This window comes from the organism of the source record quoted next, unplaced genomic scaffold (genome assembly GCF_019419815.1).
Source record: "Pyrus x bretschneideri cultivar Hongxiangsu unplaced genomic scaffold, Pyrus_bretschneideri_v1 Contig17, whole genome shotgun sequence".
Lineage (NCBI taxonomy): Eukaryota > Viridiplantae > Streptophyta > Magnoliopsida > Rosales > Rosaceae > Pyrus > Pyrus x bretschneideri.
The window spans coordinates 5,497,313-5,522,079 of record NW_025999468.1 but is presented as its reverse complement, the minus strand read 5'-3'; the positions used below and the strand labels follow the sequence as shown (position 1 = coordinate 5,522,079).

Below are 24,767 nucleotides of genomic sequence, written 5' to 3'. Positions count from 1 at the left end.
TGTTTCATTTATGTTATTTTTTTAAACAAAAATAATAAAAGTTGGGGAGTTGTTGGGTTTTTTTTGTTTTGAAACAAACGATATTATCTATACTAAAGGGAAGTGGGATGTGCATAACCTCACAATAAGTTAGCAATAATGTGGTTCAAATTCGCATTTGACAAGAATCAAACCTAAGACATCTCACTTAAAAATAATAAAATAATACTTAAATATGATAGAATTTAAGGTAACGTAAGTGGAATGTCTTTGGAAATAACAAAAACCATATTTGAAGGCAGTTTCAACTTTGACATATCTTTGTCTATGCATGTCAGCTTAGCCTTTTTTTCTATTTCAGCTTTAATATCTAGGTTAAAGTAAATGATATGTTATTTATTACTGTTATATGTCTATATAACATATTTGACATCTTCTTTAATAATGATCTTATTACTTTAGTCTTTGCTTGTAAGCTTAATCCATCGATGTTTGATTCCTTCCCTGGGGCTGGGACCCTCACCACGCTTGGTTTGTAATCATTTTCTCCACTACCTTAATTAATTAATTAATTAAGCATGTATCATTCATTATTGCTTTTTTAACTTATCATCAATTACTAGGTAGACCGCCTACTATATTACGTGGCATATCATATTGATGTTTTAATAGAGAGATTTTTCCATGTAACCAGAACACGAGATAGTAAATCACGTGTTACTATACAAATGATGAGATATGTATGTTAAAAAGTTGATACCTTAAAAAATAAATTTTTTTACCACTTATAGAAAAAACATATGATATACCATCTGTATTCCGATCACAATGAAAAATTTCTCATTTGAAGGGCTATCACATATAGGTTCCTCATAATCTCTCCAAAATATGGGCCTTTAAGGTCCAATATTTTGTTGCTGATAATTTGGCTCGTTTGAATTTGTTATGCAGTTTGAATCCAGTATTTTTTATACAAATTCCTCCTTCTTGTCATCGATTGCTAGCTGTAATTATAGCTGGAGTCTCATGGTTTCATGATATTCTATTGTAATCTTCATTTTCTTTCGAACTTATGCCGCAATGTCAACCAAAAAAAAAAAAAAAGCTAACATAGGCCTTTAAATCGGATCAAAACGGCTTCTAGCAACTCAAGTCTATGTTCGACTCGATAATAAATAAGTTAAACTTAAGCAGTAGTATATTTGGTTTGTAAAGCTCGAAAGTAACTAGTATATTTTCTCGAGACACCTCTTACTAAATACCATTCAAGAAATCCGCTTGAAGTGATATATTTTGTTTGAGATTTTGCTTTTAAGGAATTATGTTTACGTTTTTCTTCTTCTAAGTATAAATTTAGTTTCTTCAATTTGAATGTTTTTTTAACACATTTGATATTATGTCTTCTCATCATCTTTTTTCTTTGTTAAGAAACTACAAGCGTGATAAGAGAAAATGACGTTTATGTGACTATAAGTATCATGTTTCAAATTTGTGTTATTCTTCGTTTTTGTTTTTTTATATTCTCTCGTTAATATGTCTCTGAAGTTGCAAAATTTTATTATGAGCAGACCAACTTATGCTGTGAAGAGCTCGATATCAACTTGAAGATTTGATTTTGACACAAATTAATCATTCAATCTTTGTGGAGAACTACCTTACTTGAGTCGTTTATACTACACCTACTGTGTTCTCTTGCAAATATTTTTAAGTGTTTTTATCTCTACTTTTACATGTGATAAAAATCCTATTAACATGTAAATATGAATAAAAACTAAAGAACTTTGACAAAAAATTAAAAATAAAATAAATTTTCAATCAATGAAATTAAAAAAAAAAAATGAAGGATAGGAGCCTAAGTTCTTCGAGTACTTGAGATATATATAAACAATGTGCAATTATAATTATATTAAAAGATTAAATATCACACTTGTAAAGCCTTATGGGGGTGTTTGTTTCCCCTCACTAAAGTTCACTAGACTGGACTGGACTAAAGATTAGTCCAGTCCCGTGTTTGTTTCCTGACTGGACTAGTTTTAATGGGATTAGCCAGGACTCGCTTTCACTAACAACCTCACTAGCTGTTCTTAGCGTGACCCCTCAAAAACCATTGGACTAGCTAAGAACTTCTTCGTCCTGCTTGACTCACCTCCCCGACCTCGATTTCGATGGCATAAGCTTGAGGCTTGGCTTCATCTCTGATGACGAACTCGTCGACGTCTTCATCTCCGACGAAGACCTCGTCGACTGGGTCATCTCCACCATCTTTTTCTCCTTCGCTGCTTCGCTATTGCCATGGTCGTGGGTTTGAAGCTACTGATTTTGGCTTTGCCTTCGGCTTGCCTCCTCATCGACCAGGTCGTCTCCGCCATGACTGCTTCGCAATCTCAGTAATTTTTTTTGTTTTGGGTTTTTGGGTTTTTTTTTTCTGGGATTTGCAGGTTTAATTGGTTATTGGAAGGCTTGCCTTTCTTTTTGGAATCTCTTAAGGCTTGGCAAATGGTTAACCAACAAATTCTCTTAATTAAACAAGAAAATTAAGAGATTAATGCATAATTTGATAGAGAGAAAATGATGGAGAAGAGAAATGAGGAAGGCTAAAGGAAGGAAGGGGAAAGAAAATTTGCTTAGGTCCATTCATTTCCAGACTTCACTGTCCTTTAATTATTAATTTTTGTTTAATTTTTAATCCAAAAGTGAATTAAAAATGGCAAAAAAAATATAGTATGTGACTTAGTCCGACACTGCACCAAACGCTTCACTAAGCTAGTCCAGCTTAGTCTAGTCTAAGTCAGTCCAGTTTAGTCCTTGAAGCTAGTCCAGTCCAAGACAGTCCGGTGCAACAAACGCACCCTATAAGTACAAGGAACAAGGCACCGCCACTACTTGCCTTTTACGATACATTTACACATGACTCACAAATTCAACAATTTTTTGTTTTTTAACAAACGATCTTATCTACATTAGGGGGAGAATGGGCTAACAATAATGTGATTTAAATGAACTTTTGGCGAAAATTGAAGCTAAGACCTCTTACTTATAAGTGAAGAAGAATTCACTAGACAGTAGTACTAAGTGACTCAAATCCAACTATTTGAAAGAGGTATTTCCATGAAACATATTGCCGGGTCCCCTAACTCATAAAAGTGATCATACAATATTATCACAAACAAACAATGTTGAACGCCAAGTATCAAAATTTTCGATAGGGTTCATAGTTTAAAAATGGATAAACCAATTTTAGAATAAAGTTAGTGATAATTAAACCATTTTTTCTCGCCCATATGTAGTAATAACTAAAAGAATCTACATGGTTAAAGTTAAAGCCATTAAAGTCACTTACTAACACAATCTAGTGATATTCATTTTCAGTTGTAAGTAACATGTCTTAAGTTTAAAATTAAGGATGACAATTCAAATTGTTAAATCCGATAATCATGAATAACTGCCCGAATAGAATGGATTGGGGTATGAAAATTTGGATATATTTTGGATATGGGTCCTCAATTTGTATATGTCCTATCCTACCTGAATAATATGTATAATATATAATATAATAGTATTATATAGGGGTGTGGATTAGTGGCACCACATTTTTTACACAAATTTTGACACAAGTTCTAGGCCATTAGATTTGTATTCATATAGTTAATCCACGTGGTACCATATAATTGGATTAGTGGGACCATATCAGCACACTAACAAAAAAATATTGACGAAATTTTAATGGAATGACTAAATTGATATGCAGTAATGAAAAGGGACCAAATTTATCTATTTTTGAAACTCAGGAACTAAAATGAGGAATTTGATCAATGTTAGAGACCATTTGCGATAAAAACCCTTCTTTTGTGTAATCCACGTTTCAACATTTTATGCAATTTGTGGGTCCCACATTGATGTGCGGTAGTGATTGTCAGGGACGACATTGATTGATTTTGAAAGTGAATGTAAACGGAAGGACCAAATTTGTCACATCCCTACCCACGAAATAAGGACTATTCACGAGGTAGGGTGTGAGTCATATCTTAGCTATAGAAATAAATTCTACAACCAAGATATGGTGGAAAAATTAAAATAATTTGGCACGATTATTCAATACATCATATAACAAATCTTACATTATAAAAGCTTGAGTTTATCACATATAATTTATTGAATACGCAGCGGAAATAAAATATTAGTATACACAATTAATTCATAACAAAAGTACCAACTAGAATAATAATTGAAATGAGTAGCTCTTGCCAATACATAAAATATATGCATTGAGATGCATGAATGCACTCACTCTCTTCTAATCCCGCTAACACATAACTAAGGCATCCAAGCCTGCACGTCTCATACCATGCTTATACCACTTGGCTCTGAATACCTTAGAATATGAGTTAACTCCCGTTCATCCCTTAAACCTAATTTTTGTAATTAAATTCTCAGTTTCCACTTTATTATACAGACACTTCTCCTGATGCTCAATTGTATATTCAAGCCTTTCTCCTGACGCCTGACATATACAAGATTTCATTTTTTTATAACCGACCGGTTGTATACTCAAGCCCTTCCCCTGATGCCTGACATATACAAGGTTCATTATTTTATATTCAAGGCAAACTTCAGCCCTTGAATATTCTCACAGCTTGAACACTTTACACACCACAATCTAATTGTGAAATATTACTTTACCATTTTACTCCATCTCTCTCTAGATGATATTGATGCATAAACCCATTTGAGTTCCATAGAGCAATTCTGCTAGGTAAACTCTCATGCATTTTCTGGGATTTGTCTCTCTTATTTTACAACATTATGAAGGGAAGTAAATGGAGATTTTCGATGGTTTAGTTGAGTGCTTCTCATGACAATGATCTCAAAATGTAAATGCATAAACAACACAAGATTTCAGTTTCGTCTTACAATGGGGATGGGGTAGCAGTAGAATTACTCCATATGAGGTAACCTCATATTGACTATACTAAGGGGGAGGGGGTGAGCTTAGTCTTATAATGGGCTAGTAATAATGTGGTTCAAGTTCGCCTTTGACGAGAATCGAAACTAAGAGCTTTCACTTACAAGTGAGGTGGAATACCATTAGATCGTAGTACTAAATAGCTAATTTTTCCTTTTTAACTTCACCTGCTTTAAACTATCATTTTGAAATTATTATGCATTTAGTCATGTTAGCTAAGAAGTAGGATTCTCCCTTCTCCTCTTCTTTCACACTTTGTTTTTTGTCTTATTGTCTCTATAAAACAAATTAATATAAGATATTAACATAATTTAATCGTAACCGTCAACTAATAACAATGATTCATTCATGAGAACGATTTAATATGAATCAAACAAGCCTCTTAGAATGAGAATTCCATCCCAGTCCAATAAAGATTTTCGTTGTCCTCTTTATTATTGTTATTGATCCCTTAATTGAGTTTTTGCTTTTATTGCTTTTATTTGATAAATAGTTAGTATTATCTTGGCTTGGAGTTCATGATTCAATTGGTAATGCATACTCCCAAATTCCACATGTGGTTGTTTTCTATTGAATATTAGTCTCACATTTACTTGAATATCACCTGTTAACAGTCAGATATTGTCGTCCAATGTCATTACAACATATATGTGACTGTTAATAGGTAATTGTACTCGGTACGTGAATGTATTGTAGCCAAGTCCGTAAGACTCATCCTTTGAAAACCTATTAAAAAAACAAAAAGGAAATTGCACAAAATGATTACCAAAGTAGTACACTTTCTCAAATTTGTTGGCCTTCTTCCCAATATAATTATAATTTTTGTTTCCGAGTGTTCAACTCTAAACAGAAAAACATAAACTAGATATAGAAGCCACCCAAAATTACAAGGAGAAAGTAAATTTTAGTAACTAGAAAACCCAATTAACAAAATACAACACAAAAAGGATGATGATAAACAAGTATGATGCTAGGGAAGGATGAAATGCCACTATGAGTTTTTCCGACCTTCAGAAGATAGGGTTGCCGCGGCGAAGCCATCAGCCAGTCCTTTTTTTTTAAAAGGAAAATAACAAGTATGATGCAGCCTGCCCAAAGTGCACAATGCATAACATATGTTTAAAGTGCTGCAGCCTCATTTAAATTCCTGAGTAAATCTTGAACCTGTACAGAAGTCTTTTCTTTTTCGAGGTTGGGTTGTCAATCTTAAGTAGTATTTTACCCAGTTCGTCAACTTTGAAGCTGTTACTCACCACTGGTTCGTCGGTTGGGCTCATCTTTGTGGCTTTCTGTATGATGATTGTGTATCCATTTTCCGCCTCGGGCACAAACTCGGCCCCACAGCTCACCTCCCATCCGACCACACGGAGCTCCCACACAATGGTGCACTTCTGCAATTTATCAACTCCGAATGAATTAAACCGATGAGCCATGGATAATAATTTAGCACTTGGCCAATGCATATGTACAGTTCATGGATCAAATAAAAGTAGAGAAAAAAAAAAAAAGAGATCGCAATCAAACCTCATATATTATGATTTCCACAGTTTGTTTTGTTGCAGGTTTAATTGTAACATCGGCAACTGGATCCGCAATGGTAAACTTGGGGTCGCAGTCACAGTAATCGACACTCAAGCCACCATACTAAATCGGAACATGCTCAGGAGAGATGTACCTGCATTATACGCCAATCGAAATTTAAACTAAGACAAACCAAAAAACATTCGACAAAGTAAGCGTTCTTGATATCGGATGAGATGAGAACTTTGTCACATAAGATGATAGACAATAGAGAATAATCCTACTAACTTGAAAAGGGTTTCTGCGGTTTTGGCTGGGCTTGCAACAACGAACTTGCTTTTCGTCCTCGGCGTCAAGAACGGACTGATCATGGTGTAGAATGCAAGATACCACCAAGGAGCATTGATAAACACCTTCATTAACAAGATTTATCCACAACCAAACCAAGCAAACAAACATCAGCATTCAACATTCGACATAGACATATAAAAAATGCAGAGATACCGAATCAACAAACAATCAAGTTTATTAGGTAACACCTGTTTGGCTACGAATTCGGGATAATTGCCCTGGAGCAAGTGAAGGGCCTGTTTGGTGGCCAATCGAAGTTCCTTCTTTGCGGGTCCAGGAGAATTCTTGAGATCATTGACCTGAAAAATACTAGAAATACCGGCAGGAGTGAGATCAAGCTTTCGAATACCCTTCTCCAAGAACTGAACCCGCCACCGGAGAAACTTGGTTCGCTTTTCCTCGTCCGAGAATGTTTTCTGGTACAATTCTTTGTTCTGAAACTCCCCGAACATATTGTAACACACAGGGTGACCATCCCTGTCGTACCCATGAACAAACACCACCTTCTCCAAATCATCACCGAGATCCTCCTCCACAAGAGCGTCGATCCCGAACTCTTTCCGCCATTGAATGGTGTTGCGGAGCATGACAAAGGCATCCTTCACCTTGAAGTCCCTCGCCCTCAGGAACTTGAGAAGAATCACATCGCTCCTCTCGTCCTTGAGAAGAGGGACTCCCCAAACGGACACTTCCTCAGCCACAAACAATGCAGCTTCTTTCGCTAATTCCTCTGCTTCGTTCAGTGGCTGCTCTTCCATTTTGGGTTCATGGGTTGGTTTTGGTTCTGATTCCGATTCGGAAACCTGTGCTGCTGGTGGCGGTTTAGCTTTTGGGGACGTGAACTGGCGAGTGTTGAGAGCTTCCTGGACGAGCTGCTTCAGTTCTTGAAGAGCTTTCCTCTCTGAATCTGAGAGATCGGCCACTACGTAACTCTCCTCCTTGAACGAAATCAAAGATCGAGGAAAAGTAAACAAAAGATCAGGGGATGTAGCAATACCTATTTGATCAATGTTTTCCAGTGGAGATGTGAGTTCCTTAAATGGAAATGAGTCCTCATCGAATAGAACATGGCGAGATGCCATGGTCCAAGAGTTTAATGCCTTGCAACGTTGTGGTACGTGGAAACTTGTTCCTTGTCATCCTAATATGAATATATTGCCAAACAAATGGGTGTTCAAGATCAAAAAAAGGGCAGATGGCTTAGTGGAGAGGCACAAGGTCAGGTTAGTTGCCAATGGATTTCATCAACAGTCTGGTATTGATTACACAAAGACCTTTAGTCCTGTGGTCAAGCACAGCACTATTCAACTTGTCCTTAGTTTAGCAGTTTCAAAAAGGTGGCACATAAGACAACTGGATGTACAAAATGCTTTTTTGCATGGATTTTTAAAGGAGGATGTATATATGCGCCAACCTACTGGCTTTGTTGATCAGCAGTATCCCAATCATGTGTGTAAATTACAACGTAGCATATATGGCTTGAAACAAGCCCCTAGAGCGTGGTTCCATCGGTTTTCAGAGTTTCTTCTTCAACTAGGGTTTCACGGTTCAACTTGTGATTACAGTTTATTTGTTTTCAATCACCTTGGGGTCTATTTGATTTTATTGATTTATGTAGATGACATCCTATTGACAGGGAATAGTCCTTGCCATATGTCGAGATTGATCAAGAAATTGGGTACTTTATTCTCCGTGAAGGACTTAGGTCCACTCCATTATTTTTTAGGGGTCGAAGTTAATTATTTTGGTCAACAAATGCATCTCAATCAAGCAAAGTATGCTTTGGATTTGCTGAAACGTACAATTTTTTTGGATGTCAAACCAATTTCTACTCTAGTTCCTAGTGGTCACAAACTTAGTGCATATGATGGTGAGCCACACAACAATCCAGAGATGTACCGGAGTGTTATGGGTGCCCTACAATATTTGACAATCACGAGACCAGATCTTTCCTATGTTGTGAACCAGGTATGTCAGTTCATGCATTCTCCAAAAACTACACATTGGCAGGCAGTAAAAAGGATTCCTCTGTATGTAAAGGCCACATACAATCATGGTCTTATCTACAAACCTGGTTCTACTTATCTCACGGCTTATTCTGATGCTGATTATGCTGGTAATCTAGATACTTGACATTCAACTGGTGGTTTCTGTATTTATTTTGGGTCCAATTTTGTGTCCTAGAGTTCCAAGAAGCAAAAGGCTGTTAGTAGGTCCAGTTCTGAAGCTGAATATAGGCAGCTTGCTTACACAGCTGCAGAAATTTCGTGGCTCAGGTCTTTATTTCGAGACTTGTACTTGCATCTTGACACACCCACAATTTGGTGCGACAATATTTCCTCAATTGCTCTTGCTTCCAATCCCGTGTTTCACTCACGGACAAAGCACTTGGAGGTTGATTACCATTACGTTCGAGAGAAGGTGGTTCGTCGTCAGTTAGTTGTTAATTACATTTGTTCTCAAGTTCAGGTTGCTGATCTGTTCACAAAAGGATTGTCATCAACAAGGTTCAACCTTCTTGTTTCCAAGCTTCCCGTTGTTCCTCCACCTGTTAGCTTGCGGGGGGATGATAGACCAAGTCAGTGTGTGAATCTTACTTCCAAGACTTCAGGGAGTTGTGATCGCTCTAAACTCTTATCCATGAAGAGTTAGCTTAGGTTACAACTCTTTCAAATGTTTGTTGTTTCTTGGATATATATCTTTTCTCCAGTTTGTTGTAATTTTTGAATTTTGAAAAACCTTGTAAATAGGGATTGCTTTCCCTGATGTAATCTGAAATGCAATATAAATACATGCAGCCTCTCTTTAAAGAGGTAGGCAATTAACGTGAACTCTTGAGCATTCTTAAGTTTTACAGTGCAATTGCCTCTTCGTTCCCAGACTCTGCCACTTCTGGCAGCGGTGGTGGTGGGGGCGCGTCTTCTTTAAACTCAGCTACCGTCAAAGCCTGTGATTCAAACTTGGAAGTGGTGGGAGGCCTTGGCGGTGGTGCTTGGTCTGATGGTTGTGTTGGTTTGGGGATTTCGTCGGCCATTTTGAAGAAGGAGATGGAAAGGAGGAGTTTGGTGGGCTTACTGTTAAGAAGCAGAAGGAAGATATATTGATGACAATGGAGAAGGAGCAAGTGGCATCTAACACACTAATGGCGTTGAGTCCTCACGTAACAGCGTGATGTAAGTTCGAACCCCATTGACAATTAAATTAACAAAATTTACCGGTTGACAAAAACATAAAGAGAGACACAAACGGAACGGAAGCGACAGTTTCACGAATTTGGATCCTCGCCGGATCCGGATATATCGTGCGATCATAAATTATTTTAAATATTTTTATTTAAAATTAAATATAAATAGTGTTTGATAAAAATTGATCACACAATATACGTTAAACAGACATAATTCACAAATTCCAAAAATTCTAACCAAAAAGATCCGGAAAGAGGATCCTATTGGTTTTGTTTGGTTTTGTTTGGTTTTGTCTGTTGCACGGTCAGGACGGATGCTTCAGCTCAATCTGGAATCTTATGCCCAATGAAGATCGGATAATACTTAGGTACTTAGGTTTTGATTTTAATCTAATAATATTTTCATACATATTTTATTGTTTGAAAAAAATACAACGATGCTAACTTAAGGTTCTCGACCTGTGACGACCTATTTTATATAAATCGTTAAATTAAATCTAATACTAGTTAGACTTACTTACACATTTCACGTTACACCTAAACAAAGTATTATTGATAAAAAATAAAATAAATCAGAGAAGATGGTTTCATGTATGCTCCCGTCTGGAAAATCCAATCGTCATCGCCGTGTATCTCAACAAAATTTAACTTGAACGAAAAAGAACATAGAAAACTCAACAAATCCAATTACATAAAACTCTATTAAATTTACAAACCCAATTCCATCCAATCTTTTTTTTTTTAAATCCATCCAATCCAATTCTACGAATTCAACAATATTTCAAATCTGATTCCAATTCCATAGATTCAGAATGGATGGCTATGAAAATAGGGACTTCTGAGTTTTGGAAATTGCTTCAACAATTGAAGAATTCAAATTTTCCGACGAAGACGATGTAAAATTTTGGGGAGGCTTAGTTACTTTGGGCTCGTTTGGGAATATTTTTAAAATAACTAAAAGTGTTTTTAGTGTAAATGTTTTTGAACAAATCTTTAATAAAAAATTCAAGTAAATTCTAAAAAAGCACTTTAAATGCTTCTCACAAGAAGCGCATGCTTCTTTCAAACGAATTCTTTTGAATCCAAAATCAATTTTACTGTAAGTGCTTGAAGAGGCCCATGTACTTATGCAACTAAAGCCCAAAAAGGGTGCAGCTTGAAACCAAGACGGACGACGGACACAGCCCCAACCAAATCACACAAAATCTCAAAACCAAGGCGGAAAGCAAGAGGAGGAGAAGGGAGAGAGAGAAGAAAAGAATCAAAGCAGAAAATTCAGGTGGCTAAAATGGCGGACAACAAAGAAATCATCCCACCGCCGTACGACGTGAACGCCAAATGGGACGCCTGTCTCGATCTGACCATCCGGCGCTTCGTCTACTCCTCCTTGGGTGGTGCCTTTGGCGGTCTCCTTTTGTTCAGTCAGTTGTCTTCCTCTTCTCCCCATTTCCTTCCCTTTATTTCTCTCGTTTCTCCGTTTTGCTTCTCTGCAATTTCCAAGACAATTTCCATATATATATATATATATGTATTTATGTATACATTTATATCTATATATCTATATGAATATATATGTATGCATGTGTGTGTGTGTATATGTGCAAATAATTGGAAGATTAGTTAGTTAGTAGGATGATGATTGATGGGTTTAGCTGGAATGATTAGGCGAAATCTTTTTCACTGCAATTTGGAATATGCCCAAAATTATTTCGAACACGAACACGAACACTCCATATTTACTTGATTGAATTGACCTACATGGAACCTTAAATTGCGTTCGTAGGCATACATACATGTATATATATGTACAAACTGGCTATGCCCAATGAACTCGAGCGATTCTTAGTACTTTTCTGGACCGAATTAATGCATATATGTTCCTGTATTTTGTGACATCAGACAAATGGAGGGTTAGGATTTCCAGCTATTTTCTTCGGTTCGACTTTATATGTTTCTCAATGTTGTTCTATGTAGAATAGAGCTTACTGATTAATTGGATAACATTAAATGTGATGTAAATTATGATTCATTGGCGGCTAATGTCAAAGTAATGTTGTTGCCTTCTTTTATCGGGTTAGGTGTTCGTGTTTTAGTGGCTTTAATTTGGTTTATTACCATTCCTCAGGGTATTGGGGCGATTATGAAAGGAAAAAATTTGCAAAAGGCTATCTTTTTTCCCTTTAATAAACTGTCCTGTCATTCATGAGATTTGAACTTATGATCTCCATTGAAGCGGAGACTAAATGCAACCAGGCTGGATGGTCATTGGCCAGCCTGAAACTATGTTGAGTATGACGTCTACCGTCCTCATTTATCCTATCTCTAGCAATTCTTAGTTTAGGTTCAGGATATTAGTGGGTCGATCATGTTGCTTTTATCGTCGCAAAATAATTTCCTTTTGCACATTTTCTTAAAACCAAGCATGCTGTATAGCAATGTTTAGTGGCTTCTAATGGAAATTGACTTAGAGCCTGTCTAATACCTTGAAAGAAATCATACCAGTAATTTGGTAGATGCAACCAATTTCCCTGCCATATTACTGTGACAGGACCTGACCATGATAAAATGAAACTAGACACTCCGATGTCATTGGTAATCTTTTAAAAACAGAATAACTGAACACATGGACATGTAGCTTCATCTAATATTCTTGTCCAAGTCTATGTAATATGTATCATAATTCTTAAGATGACAAGGGTATGATTTGACTTTCAAAGGCATAAAAACATAAGTAATAATATATTCTACATTTTCTTTAGCCCTTTTGAGGTTATTTAGTTCGTTGGATGCTTTATCTAATTATCTTTCGCATGTGACCAATGTCTTTCATTTATTTGAACTGTATATATATGTTTTAAATCTCTCATAATTAGTAATCTTGAATTAATAAATGTATTTTTGTTGTGTCTTACTAGGAAGTCCGGTGTCCCGTTGGGCTTCTGTAGCTTTTGGTGCTGGATTGGGCATTGGATCTGCATACACAGAGTGCTCTCATTTGTTTGAGGGATCTCCAGCAAAGCCGGCTGCTCCTAAGATTGTTGAGAATCCTGCTCCTCAGGTAGATTTGATTTCTTCTGATGTTGATTTATTCCACTCATACCCCACAACGTTGATTTATTCCACCAACATTCCTTTTTAACGGAAGATTACTCAAATTAACAATTGATAGGCAAGGCTGTCTTTTCATACATAGTAATAAAACTCAAAAACCAAAACATATACACTCACTAATCTTTTAGAAATAGAAAAGGAAAAAGGAAAACACATTACTGGAGGAGGGTGCCTCCATCTATTCATGAGCCTTGACTCGTTTGACTTCACCCTTGTGGATGTTTTCTCACTCATTTCTCGACACGTGGGCTCAAGTTTCCTCACCAAAACTGGATGATCAGGTGCTTGCTTGGGTTGAGGATGCAGCTCTGTGAGGTTCCGTATGTACTTACTCCATGGCCTGTAGCTTGTACATAGGAGACCTAGAGCTCATAAGCTTCAATATGTGTAGCTTTGGAAAACCTATTTGCAACTCACTCCATTGGTTTCCTCTTGCACCTAGTGAACATCTTGCGGTGAATTTCTAATTCTTTCCTTGATGAACCAAACAGAAAGACCGATTTGAATGAAGCATCCAAAATTTTCCTTTTAAGCCTCAAATCCTATAATTATTTTCAACTTTTTTTATTGTTTGAAAACTATATCTCTGATGTGCGACGACCTTGTCATTTGGAGGTTTTTTTTCTTTGTACTTTGTGATAAATGATGTAGGTTCATTTCTTGGTTCATACTCATTTTGCAGGAGAGTGTATGATTTTAGCATGTCGATTAAAATGAGTTTTGTTGCAGTGAAAAATTCAATCCATTGAAGTTAGTGTATTTTCAGCATGTTGATTTATTTGAAACTAATGTACATTTTCGGTCTCTTTTCTGTTTTGAGGATGAACATAAGTCAATTACTGAAGGGATGAATTGTGCATGGAAGTTATTTGATGTCGTTTTTACTGTTGTTTTCAGGACGGACAAGATTGAGTTTATGCAAAGTCAAGTTAACCCACAGTCTTGGGATTCAAATAGGAGGTTTTTTGACTGTTGGTCGCGTTTATGCCTGCTACGGATTTGAATATGTAGTACGAATGCTGTTTTTGATTGATAAAGATTTCACCTGATCCACTTCAGACTTAATACAAATTTATTGCCTTTCGTTCTGTAATGCTGTCACTCTACAAACTTAGTTTGTGGAAGGAAAAAATAATTGCGATTGCGGGTTTGGTGTCTTTGATGACTAAACGAAAGGAAACTCATCAGTATGTATTATGTGCATCGTCGTTTGCTGATAATCCTAGTAGTTGTCCTTGGCGATGCTGAACACTTCATTAGTATTCTGCTTTGGTATTTGTTCATAAGAAAACATGGATTCATATGACAATGTCGAGGGTTTTGGAAGACTGAAATCAGTAATATGTTGTTAATGGTTGAAGACCCTCCTGTTGGTTGTAACCCTTGGTGAGACGACATGCTTTGTGCCTTTCAGTCGAACCATCTGCCTATCATTTACCACGCTATTTGCTCACCTCGCGTGACTGTTCTTGCGAGGGTATTTTCCGTGGAAATCGATTCAGGTTCTTATTAACTTGGTGACAACAGTTTCGGGCTGCACCGTGTTCCGAGCAACAAGAAATGCATAAGCAATTGTTGAACCATGTAGTTTATGGCCCATGCCAATTCTTTGTAGGAAAATTGGGGAGCCCGATCGAGTAGAGTCCCATGAATTATAGACTCGTTTCTGTGTTAACTCGTAACACCATGCGAACATGCTACCTGGTGTTACATTTGTGCTAATTTTTCACCAATCTCATCTCCAAATTGACTGTAGTTTATGTGGAAGGTTTACACGAGGAAATTAACGAAGAATTAGGAATGAGATGTAAAACAAAGGTTTTAATAAACTTTGTATAATCTTGTGATTAATTAGACAGATACAGTAATGAAGGATTTATACTTGATTAAGCAATATCTAATTAACCTGCATTTGCAATTGCAAGCAAGCCATCAAGCCAATTTCTCATCAAAGTGAAAGCTTTCTCTGCATCTTCATCTTCTTCAAACGACTGAGGTCGGTGCGCAAAGCCATGGCCTCTCCCCTTGAAACTCACCACCCTGGATCCCCTGCCGATGATCTTCTCAATACTTTCTACCACGCTCACACGACACAGCGGGTCGTTGTCCCCTGTAATAAACAATACAGGAACCTTCACATTAGAAGCTACAGATGTGTCGTCCATCCTTGTTCCGTAGAATGAGACCCCAATCCCGAAATAAGCGCCCTGGTCCTGCGCCAACACCTCGATCACTTTGCCACCTCCGTAGCAAAAACCTATCAAGCCAAGCTTGTTTGAGATCCCTGCAGCTGCAAACTCATCAACCATCCATTTTGCACACGCGGCAATGTCTTTCGCAACCCCTTGAGCTTCTTGTTCAGCAATCCACTTCTCAAAATCAACCTTCGGGCGGTCCTTTGTCCATGGATCTCCGCGGAAAAGGTCCGGAAGTAAAACGCTGCATATTGTTGTACGTATAAAAAAAGAAACTTGAGGAACTACTTAATTGTGCATAGATATAGTCATGGCAGTTTAAGGTTAAGAAAATGTAGTTACTTGTAACCGTTGCAGGCAATGCGATATGCAAACTCTCTGGTGGATGAATCTTCGAAGCCAAAGATGTCAGACAAGAGAAGTATCCCAATTCCGTTATTGTTTTTGACTGCCTTGAAGAGATAAGCGTTGATGGTACCGGCAACACCCTCGCCGTCAACTGAAACTTCAAATCCACTGACTAGCTCACATGTTTCGTCGTCATTTACGTTGTCTTCCGCTTTTAGTAGGCTACAAGCAACTCTTGTGCCTGTACTCGCTGCAGCTGACCTCCAACGACTTGCGTTGCCTTGCGTCTGAACATAAACTGAGGTTTACACTTTACAGTCAAGGTAGAACAACACGCACAGCAGCACAGAAAATCAAATAGCTAACTGCAGCAGGCTGCAGTTGTGCTGTCCTGGCAATCATATGATGAAGATGCATGTAGAGAATCAAAAGTGAAGAGTTTTATTTTTATTAATGATACCTTAAGCCTCTTGTAGATTTAATTCAGTTCCCATCTTTGGACGAGGGACTTTCCAAGTCCCAACAACTTTAGTCTGCTATGCTTTCTTAAAACCACTGTCCTAAAAATCCCGCCTAGCACCGTCTAGGCCTTGCCTAGGCATTAGGCAGCTAGCCACTATCCCGATTAATGCCTAGACATTTGAAATTTAGGAAAGAGCACCTAGACTTGATGAGGCACCCTCCTAGCCCGCCCAGATCCGCCTAGACACCTGCTTAGATTACGACTTACTTAGATAGAAAATAGATAACTTTCATCTTGTATTTCATTTTTTCAATAAATTGTAAGAGACGTGCTTAATAGTAAAATGAACACACATTACATAATTGTTCCTCATGTTTTCATTATGTTTCAATACTTGATAATATATATGTCATTCTATTTTGTAGTTTATGAAGAAATTATATATATTTTAAGTATAAACAAACACTTATATACACAAAATATAATAAATTTACTTAAATCCAGCTAGTCAGCATAGGCACCTGCCTAGACCCCAACTAGGCGCCTAGGCGCTAGTCCGGGGCGTCTTTTAGAACCTTACTTAAAACTTAAAGGCTCGTTTGGAAGTATTTTAAGATAAATGAAAGCTTTTTTATGGAAAATAATTTTGGATTACAAAAGCACTTGGAAGTGCTTTATAGATGAAGCATATAACTATACTTCTAGCATAAAGCACTTTAAGCGCTTTTCTAAAATTCACTTCCTTTTTATATAATTATTTTAAAATCACTTCCAAACGAGTCATAAATTGCATTAAAAAACTCTAACAGTGAGCTACTTAAATACCACTAAAACACTCTCCAAATGCACTACACTTTTCGAATTAAACCTTGAAAGGTGTCTTCAAAAGTATAGCAACTAGTAATTTTCAGAGTCCTCGCATCTAATTTTTATAATAGCATTCCAAACTAATTCAAAGTCCCTCCATCTCTATCTAATTAGAAGAAGAAACAGGTGTAAAGTAAAAGGAGGAACGTAAATAAGAACGTACTGAGGAGGAGGCGGCGGCGGCGGCCCGCAGAGGAGAAGCAGAAAATGTTGAGAGGAAATCGAATCGATGATTTAGGCTGCTTCTTCTTGTTTTTGTTTTGTTTCTGAGAAACATGGAAGCCGCCGACGACGGCTGTGGCGTTGGTAGCTTCCCACTTCCACTTCCAGTTGAGTATAACAGCCAATTCATATCTTTCATCTTCCTTTCTTCCTTCCTTCCTCAACACTTGCAGTTGTTTCGCTCCACGACACTTCTTCCTCTTGTGTTTGATCTTTGTTTCTTCAAACCAACGTACGCCGCAAAATTAATTTCCCTACTTCTAGTGGGGTGGGGGGACCTACCTTAAGCTGTAAGGATTTCATACTGGGCCATCGACCACTTGCTGATAAGTAATAGGTGAAGGAGTTCATTTTTGCTCATTACCGTTTAGTATAGTATATGTTCATCATCCTATTTATTACTGTTAGATGAATTTAAATTTTGAGATTTGCGCTTATCCACTACATGAATCTTCAAATTCAAACTCATCTAACTGTGATAAATAGGATGATGAATATACACCACAATAATGGTAAGCAAAAATGCTCCCTAGGTAATGTTATTCACACACACATTTTTACCTCACGCATATCTTTGGTAATTTTTTGTCATTGATCTTTTTCAATTCATTCAATTTGACGGTCGAAAATTGAGAGGATGTGTGAGAAGTAAAAATAAATGTATGGATAACACTACCCTAAGTAATAACATTGATATTGTCGAGATTTTGGGTCATCAACAAACCTTTTCACAAAGGACTATGATTCTCTCCCCTCCTCTTCCCATCCCCTTCCATCCCCCCTCTCACATTCTCTTATTTTGTCTTTCGTTTGCTATAAAAAATTAATATAAGATGTTGACGTGGTTTAACCGTGACCGTTCAAATAGGTAGGGAGGGAAGGGGAGGGAAAAAAGAAAAAAAGGAGAGAATTCTACTCCTTTCACAAAAGTAAAATTCTCGTTGTTTTACAAGTGAAACTATTTAATATAAGTTCTATTTGATTTTGTCAAATTTCTCCGCTTTACATGAGACCACCATATAATGAGGAGTAATGTTATGTAAATTAAATTTGCAATGATGTGTCACTAATAAAAAATAAGCACATTAATCAATACTTAAGTAATAATCCAATCATCAACTTCCATGTCATTTAGTTTACAAAATTTTATTTACACATTTAGTTTTTCTATCATTACTTGTAATGGGTTACACGTGAAACTAATTCCATATTGGTAATTTAAGCATGGAAGCAAAACAAGGTAGTAAAGTAGTAATTCGGGCAAGACAACTTAAAGGCACAATTTGTTTGACTCAAACAGATCACTAAATGGTCTCCAATCGAATAGATTTTTCAAGAGATGATTTTTAGATTAGTATAAAACGGATGAACCATTCTGATTGTGACTTGTTTTATAATAAAATAATGTCACACAACCATTTAAAAATGAATGACTCCTTAAGTAGAAGGAGCCAAACAATCTCATTTATTTTGGACAAATTATACAAATGAATTAAGACTAGTTACTAGGAAATCAAAGTGCTGGAAACGGAACAACTTGAAACGAACTACAGCAGAAAAATAAGAACGACTTTAGTTGAACTAAAACCTAAGGAGAAAAATGCTAGAATAACGATAGTATAAAATGATGTGTTTGGATATCTGCGTGAGTCCAAACACATTATTTTGTACAATCTTTAGCGGCTCCAATTTGGAACGATCTTCAATCGCCTTGATTTAAGGCTTCTCTAGCAATCTTCAATCACCAGTTGGTTTAACAGATTTTACACACCATAAGTAGCTAGTAACAATATTCCAATTAAATTTTGCAAAAACTTAGATCAAGTTGAAGATTTGGGCCATATCCGCTCAACAAATTTGGGTTTAGGGATTAGCAGGCCCGAGTAAGGCTCAAAAGGGGATTCCACATATGGGATCAGTTCAGAAGGGTTGATAAAGCAAGATAAGGGTTGACAAAGCAAAGATCTAGGAAGATCTTCAAAAGATAATGCTTACCATACTCATATCCCCATACATAGGTCATAATCACTTATGCTGTTACGGGTCGGTATTAAATGAGATTCTTAATTGGTGCCCCTCGTTATATCTCTCGTCATCAAGCTCATGTTAGACTATGTAAAGTCATGTTCATTTTCATGATAAGATAACTATTCCTTAACCAAAAAACTCATAGTTTGTGATTCATTTCCTACATTTAAATCTAACTTAGACATAAGAAAGCCTTTAACATACACCACATCAGTATGACAAAGTCTCATTTGTTTTTTTTTTTTTTAATTTAATAATTATATAGACTTTAAAATAATTTTACGCTTGTGTGAAGTTCGTTCACCACATTTCGGAATATTCTGAAGAAACTCTGATTCCGAAAATTTCAAATATAAAAAATGTTCACTTTAAAACTTTTGATACGATTAAAAATCAGAAAACCTTATTTCCGATCCAATCCGTGTGTAATAATGTGACGATTACAGATACTGCGGGTCCTGGGCGGCGACACGTGGCGATCCTTTTGTGTGGCACGTCATGGTTAAGGGCGTTTCAGAATATCTTCCAAGGATTGAAGTAACGGCGGGGTAGGCGAATGCGAGATCGGAATGGACGGCCCTCCAGGCGGCGATCTGTGTTCGGTGTGCCATGGCAACTTCGACACTCCTTGTCAGGCCAATTGCTCTCACTGGTTTTGCGGTACCTTTCTTCCTCCCTCTCTCTCGTTCCTATTTCTTAGCTTACACAATTGACCAATTTTGGTATTGGTTTGGTGCAATCGAAAGAACCCTAAACCCAATTTGTCTTCAATTTCTCCATTCAATTGTTTGTGTTTGTGTTTGTGTTTTGTCTCAAGCATGCTTTTGTTCCTGTTTTGATACGATTGATTCATGGTTTAAGCATGCTTGTGTTGAAAGACTTGATTGATTAATCAGAAGATTTTAGCAGCGGCGGGCTTTCGATGTCATTTGGTCTTTAGAGTGAAGGGACTTATAATCCAAATCCAAACTGGGTGTTTATTTCGAGCAATCTATGACGTTTTCGTTGAAACAAGTCTTTAGCTTAGCTATGCAGCCTATGCTAACTTAAAAGTTTGGTGAAAACTAAAAGTTTGGTGAAAACAAAGAAGAGGGCCGAAGATGGAGCTCAGAAACCGCAGTAGATATTCGATAATAGTCATTTTCGTTTGATATCATTAGTCTCTTGTTCTTATTGATATGTAGAGAAGTCAAGACAGAATGTCATTGTGTACATGTAATTCTACTCTGCAGAGTTCTGTGAATAGAAAGAACACGTTTGTGTAGGTTTCCAAGACTTGCATTGTAAAAATGTGGCAAAGGAAATTTGTATGTTAAAAAAAAAAAAAAAAAAAAAAAAAAATCCCTGCTCCGCTCCCAGTGTCCGTTTCATTCCAAGTAGAATGGACTTGATATTCTTGATCAGGGCAATTCCGAGTCTAGTTATAATCCACGGGTACCCATAGTGCCTATTAACTAACATCTGATATAGCTAGTTTTTCCTAGCGTAATTCCAGGTCTGGTTATAAATCGTGGATGCCCATGGTGCCTATATATATTTATATGTATAAATGATCATGTTTTGAACTTGATGATACAGGGCCTTAACTCATTCATGCATTCATGTAGAGGTGTAATGCTATTTTGTGCTGCGTCAGTTAGAGAACATCACCCGCGCTTAGGTTTTAGGCTTTAACCTTATGTTTTGATGAGAGACCTTCAAAGTGTCAAGGGATTTTATACTCAATTGTTAAAATGCATCACAAGAATGCTATCAATGAACTACTTAAGCACTTTAAAGGTACTACTAAAACACCTGCAAATGACACCTTTCAAGGAGTAATTTGGAAGTTCTCTCAAGTGTACTTTCAAATTTATTGCATCTATTGATTTTCAAGTCCCTTTATGTAATTTTTGTAGCGCATTCTGAACGAAAATTACATGGAACTTAAAAATTCCCTCTTCCATGCACACTGTAAGGATTTTTTTTGTTTGATAAGTTTACTGCTTCTATTGTACGTAAAAGTGATCTCTGCTTGAAATTGTTTTGTTTGAATAGATTATACAGACTATGGATACCCAAAGTGGTTACAAAGTCCCCAACATGCTTACTTGAGAATATTTTTCCATAGTTTTTGTACGACTGTTGTTATATTACCTAAACTGAATGGGTGTGATGTTCTATTTAGTATACACTGCATACTCTGTGTAAGATAACGGATCAAGTATAACATTGTGAGTGTATAATAGACTTAGCAGGACTCTTACTATATACGAACATGCAAGTATCAGATTCCATTACATATAATCTACAAGGCTTGAACTCCAAATTGAGTAGTCATTAAAAAAAAAGTAATAGCTAATAATGCATCGTTGGCTCCCTTTCTTCAGGAAATTGTATTATGCTTGTTTGGGATCATGGATCAACAGTTCGCCCTTGTAAATGCCCACTATGTCGTCGTCCCATCACTTTGTTGGTTCCACGTAGGGCTTCTTCAAGGCAGCTTGATAGGCCGGAGGTTGCGGAGATTTTAGGCAAGATTGAAAGGTACAATCGTGTTTTTGGAGGTCATTCCAGAAGTCTTATTCAGGTAAATGAATATATGTATCCATCAAATAACCTTGTGGGGCCCGGTCCATATTTTATATCAATAATCCGAACAGTCTATTTTTGAGTTCTTCATTCAAAGGTCATCTTCCCAAAATATGAGACAAATCCGACCGTTTAGCCATCTAATTCAAGTCAAGAAAATAGACAAACATGATACATCTAGAAAACACTAAAAGTGACAAACCTTCCACTTAGTAGTCAAAAAGTTTAGGGTTTCCGTGATATTTTGTTAGGATGATCTTTGAGGGAAGACTGAAAAATTAGACGGTTGAATTATTGAAATACAATGAGTAGTGAGAGCTACAACACGTGCACACGCACTCACACACACACGCGCGCGCGCGCACGCACACACACACCCACAGCCCCCACATGCCCCACACGCACACACGCGCACCAGCACATGAACATGCGCAGATATGTTTTTTGCTGAAAAATATTTGCAGTTTCTGTACTCTGTCAACTACATGAAAAGAATACATAGTTGATTGAGAATATTAGATCGTTATGTCCTGCATTTCTAATCTGTTTCTATAAATTTCAATAATCTTGTCAACAGAGAGCGCAGGACCTTCCTTTTCTCCTGCGGAGGCTGCTGCGAGAACTAATTAATCCTGATAGATCTCTTCCCCTTGTTATAAGGGCTCGTGTCTGGATTTCAGTTAAGTAATTGACACAAGTATGCGATCACTTCTCGTATATTTTGCATTCTCATGCAGATGTTAATGCAGTTTATATGGTTGGAAATAACATTCTGCGAGAACTTATCTCATCTTTAATCTGAAGTATATTGTATACTGTATGTTCGTTAAGAAGTTCTGACCTTTTTGGAAATTTTGTTTTCTTAAATATACAGATGATAATGGGTGCTGCGTACCTATTCAGTCCTTTTGACTTCATCCCGGAAGGTGTTTTTTATGCTTTCAAGCTGGTTGAATTTTCTTGTGGGGTGGTTCTAGTAAGTGGCACTATTAATACATAATCTTTGTTTTGAGTGTTCTTGTAGCAATATTTGGTATAGCTGGTCTCCTGGACGATTTCTTCATAGTGCTCATCGTCTTCTTCCACGTTGCTGCCATTTATCGGTCTGTACTCTATCGCCGTCATGGAGGTTCCTGAATTGTGCGGCCATGGAAATTTTTAATCACACGGAAAAAACAGGGACGGAGCTGGATTTTACTTTTTTGTTATTTGGGGTCGAAAAACCGGACATAATTCACCTCATTGAAATATATGAATGTACAAGGAAGCCATCTATATATTTCAGTGTAGTTTCAGTTGTATTTTTTAACTATTTCATGCCGAATTACTGTGATTTACACATGAAATCAGAACATGTACCTACTGATGTCTACAGCATATGCTTCCAAGTGGTTCATTGAGGGTCGAATGCAAATCGAGATCCTCTGCGCATCTCGAAGTCTGGAGCTAGCTACCCCAGAGATCTGTGCCATTCAAGGTAAGGGAGATCTAAACCTTTGGTTTGCATTAGGTGGGTCAGTTGGATGGGCTAATCGAGGATTGTAGAATTCAAGATGAGTTGTTTCGATTTTTGGTCCGCCGAATTCGGACATAGACATCCAAAGCGGATCTCTTGAATATTTTGCGTTCACATGCTTTTTAGGGGATGTAGGGTCTCGGGTTTAGGGTAAGCATAACTCGGTGTATTCCAACTGGAAATTACTGTGACAATGAAATTGCTTTATAGGTATAACTATTGATCACATTACCTGATATACCGACACGTTAAGACGAGTAATGATTCTACATTAGACACAAGATAAGACGAGTAATGATTGTCCGTTAGACACGTATAACTGCAAGTGGCTTATTACTGTAATGATGAAAAAATGTTGAATTTTTGCATAAAAATATTAATTTAAATTCCGTCGGTAATTAATTTAACAAAAAAAGACGACATAAAACTGATACACCGGTGCATTAACGTATGAAGATGCTTGTATGACAAGTCCTTATAAATGATTGTCTCGCTGGACCATGTCGAACCAAGTAGGAATGTCGCATCTAAATTCCAAATTTGTATCGGCACTGGCTTCATCGAATTAAATTCAAATCTTATGTGGGTTGAATTTCAATTACTAAGCATATCTCATTTCCGTATAATAATCGCCAAGTCACACTTTTATATATAATTAAGGACTCGTTTAGTAACGATTTGATTTAGTCATTTTTAATTTGCATTTTTGTACTTGAGATATAAGGGAAATATGTTAGAAAGTGGAGATGAAGAAATGCTCATAGAATTCGTGTACAAAAAAAAAAAAAAAAAAGGTAAAAGTAAAACCAAATTGTCTATTTTGGAGGACCCACTCTACATCAAAGTTCAACAATCTCAATCATAAGTCTCGATTCATAGATCATCCTTGCAAAAATTCAATATAATTCGAAATTATTTGCTTATTTAATTATCACAATGAAATTTCATTGTTTCTTATAGAACAAAGTGTTCGTTAATTTATTTGAACTCAATTAGATATCTCAAATATTTTTAATTTGGCAAATATTTTGCAGGGATAATCTAAGAGGTGCAACTTGAAAAATAGACGATTTAGATTGTTGAAGTTCAATGTGATGTGGGCCCCACAACTTCTCACTTTGGTTATTGAAATTAAAATCGATAGAAATGGTTTTGAAATTGTCCACTGTCAATCATTTTTATCTTTATGTGAAAAAATTTCATTAAATTGAAGAAACCACAAAATTCAAGTGAAGGGGTTGGTTTGACAAAATATTCTTAATTTAACGAATATTTTTCAAGAAATGACTAAAATGATTGACAAAGAAGAATCTCATGAACTACTTTTATATATTCTCAATCACATATACCATTTTGGTTAAAAATCCTTCACTCATATCCAATAGGATCCTCTCCGGATTCTTTTGTTGAAAATCTTATGGATCCGTAAATCGTGTCCATTCATCGTA

At 36.7% G+C, this 24,767-nt stretch overlaps 3 protein-coding genes and 1 pseudogene across 3 annotated transcripts; 2 read left to right on the top strand and 2 right to left on the bottom strand.

Annotated features, from left to right (window-relative positions):
• Positions 1 to 5,671: 5,671 nt before the first annotated feature.
• On the bottom strand, positions 5,672 to 9,935 carry LOC103967747 (annotated as a pseudogene).
• A 1,308-nt stretch (positions 9,936 to 11,243) lies between these two features.
• LOC103967737 lies at positions 11,244 to 14,360 on the top strand. Its single transcript, XM_009381036.3, has 3 exons — positions 11,244 to 11,419; positions 12,914 to 13,056; positions 14,007 to 14,360. The coding sequence occupies exons 1-3, from the start codon at positions 11,287 to 11,289 to the stop codon at positions 14,019 to 14,021; spliced, it is 291 nt and encodes a 96-aa protein (XP_009379311.2). The 5' UTR covers positions 11,244 to 11,286; the 3' UTR covers positions 14,022 to 14,360.
• Positions 14,361 to 14,892: 532 nt separating this feature from the next.
• Positions 14,893 to 17,449, bottom strand: LOC103967728 (carboxymethylenebutenolidase homolog; the record flags this gene model as incomplete). The annotated part of the gene is made up of 3 exons (XM_048581757.1): positions 14,893 to 15,548; positions 15,647 to 15,950; positions 17,146 to 17,449. Coding segments are annotated over 3 exons (1,146 nt in total), but the record flags the coding sequence as incomplete, so codon positions are not given.
• A 2,215-nt stretch (positions 17,450 to 19,664) lies between these two features.
• Positions 19,665 to 23,175, top strand: LOC103967719 (E3 ubiquitin-protein ligase RNF170). Its single transcript, XM_009381015.3, has 5 exons — positions 19,665 to 19,892; positions 21,602 to 21,801; positions 22,381 to 22,482; positions 22,678 to 22,729; positions 22,828 to 23,175. The coding sequence occupies exons 1-5, from the start codon at positions 19,802 to 19,804 to the stop codon at positions 22,938 to 22,940; spliced, it is 558 nt and encodes a 185-aa protein (XP_009379290.2). The 5' UTR covers positions 19,665 to 19,801; the 3' UTR covers positions 22,941 to 23,175.
• Positions 23,176 to 24,767: the final 1,592 nt, after the last annotated feature.

Excerpts from the sequence above, each read along its gene's own strand:
- LOC103967737 (XM_009381036.3), top strand. The coding sequence starts at position 11,287 with ATGGCGGACAACAAAGAAATCATCCCACCGCCGTACGACGTGAACGCC. Across the intron at positions 11,420-12,913 it reads TGGCGGTCTCCTTTTGTTCA|GAAGTCCGGTGTCCCGTTGG; the intron begins GTCAGTTGTCTT and ends GTGTCTTACTAG.
- LOC103967719 (XM_009381015.3), top strand. The coding sequence starts at position 19,802 with ATGGACGGCCCTCCAGGCGGCGATCTGTGTTCGGTGTGCCATGGCAAC. Across the intron at positions 21,802-22,380 it reads ATTCCAGAAGTCTTATTCAG|AGAGCGCAGGACCTTCCTTT; the intron begins GTAAATGAATAT and ends TCTTGTCAACAG. Across the intron at positions 22,483-22,677 it reads GGGCTCGTGTCTGGATTTCA|ATGATAATGGGTGCTGCGTA; the intron begins GTTAAGTAATTG and ends TTAAATATACAG.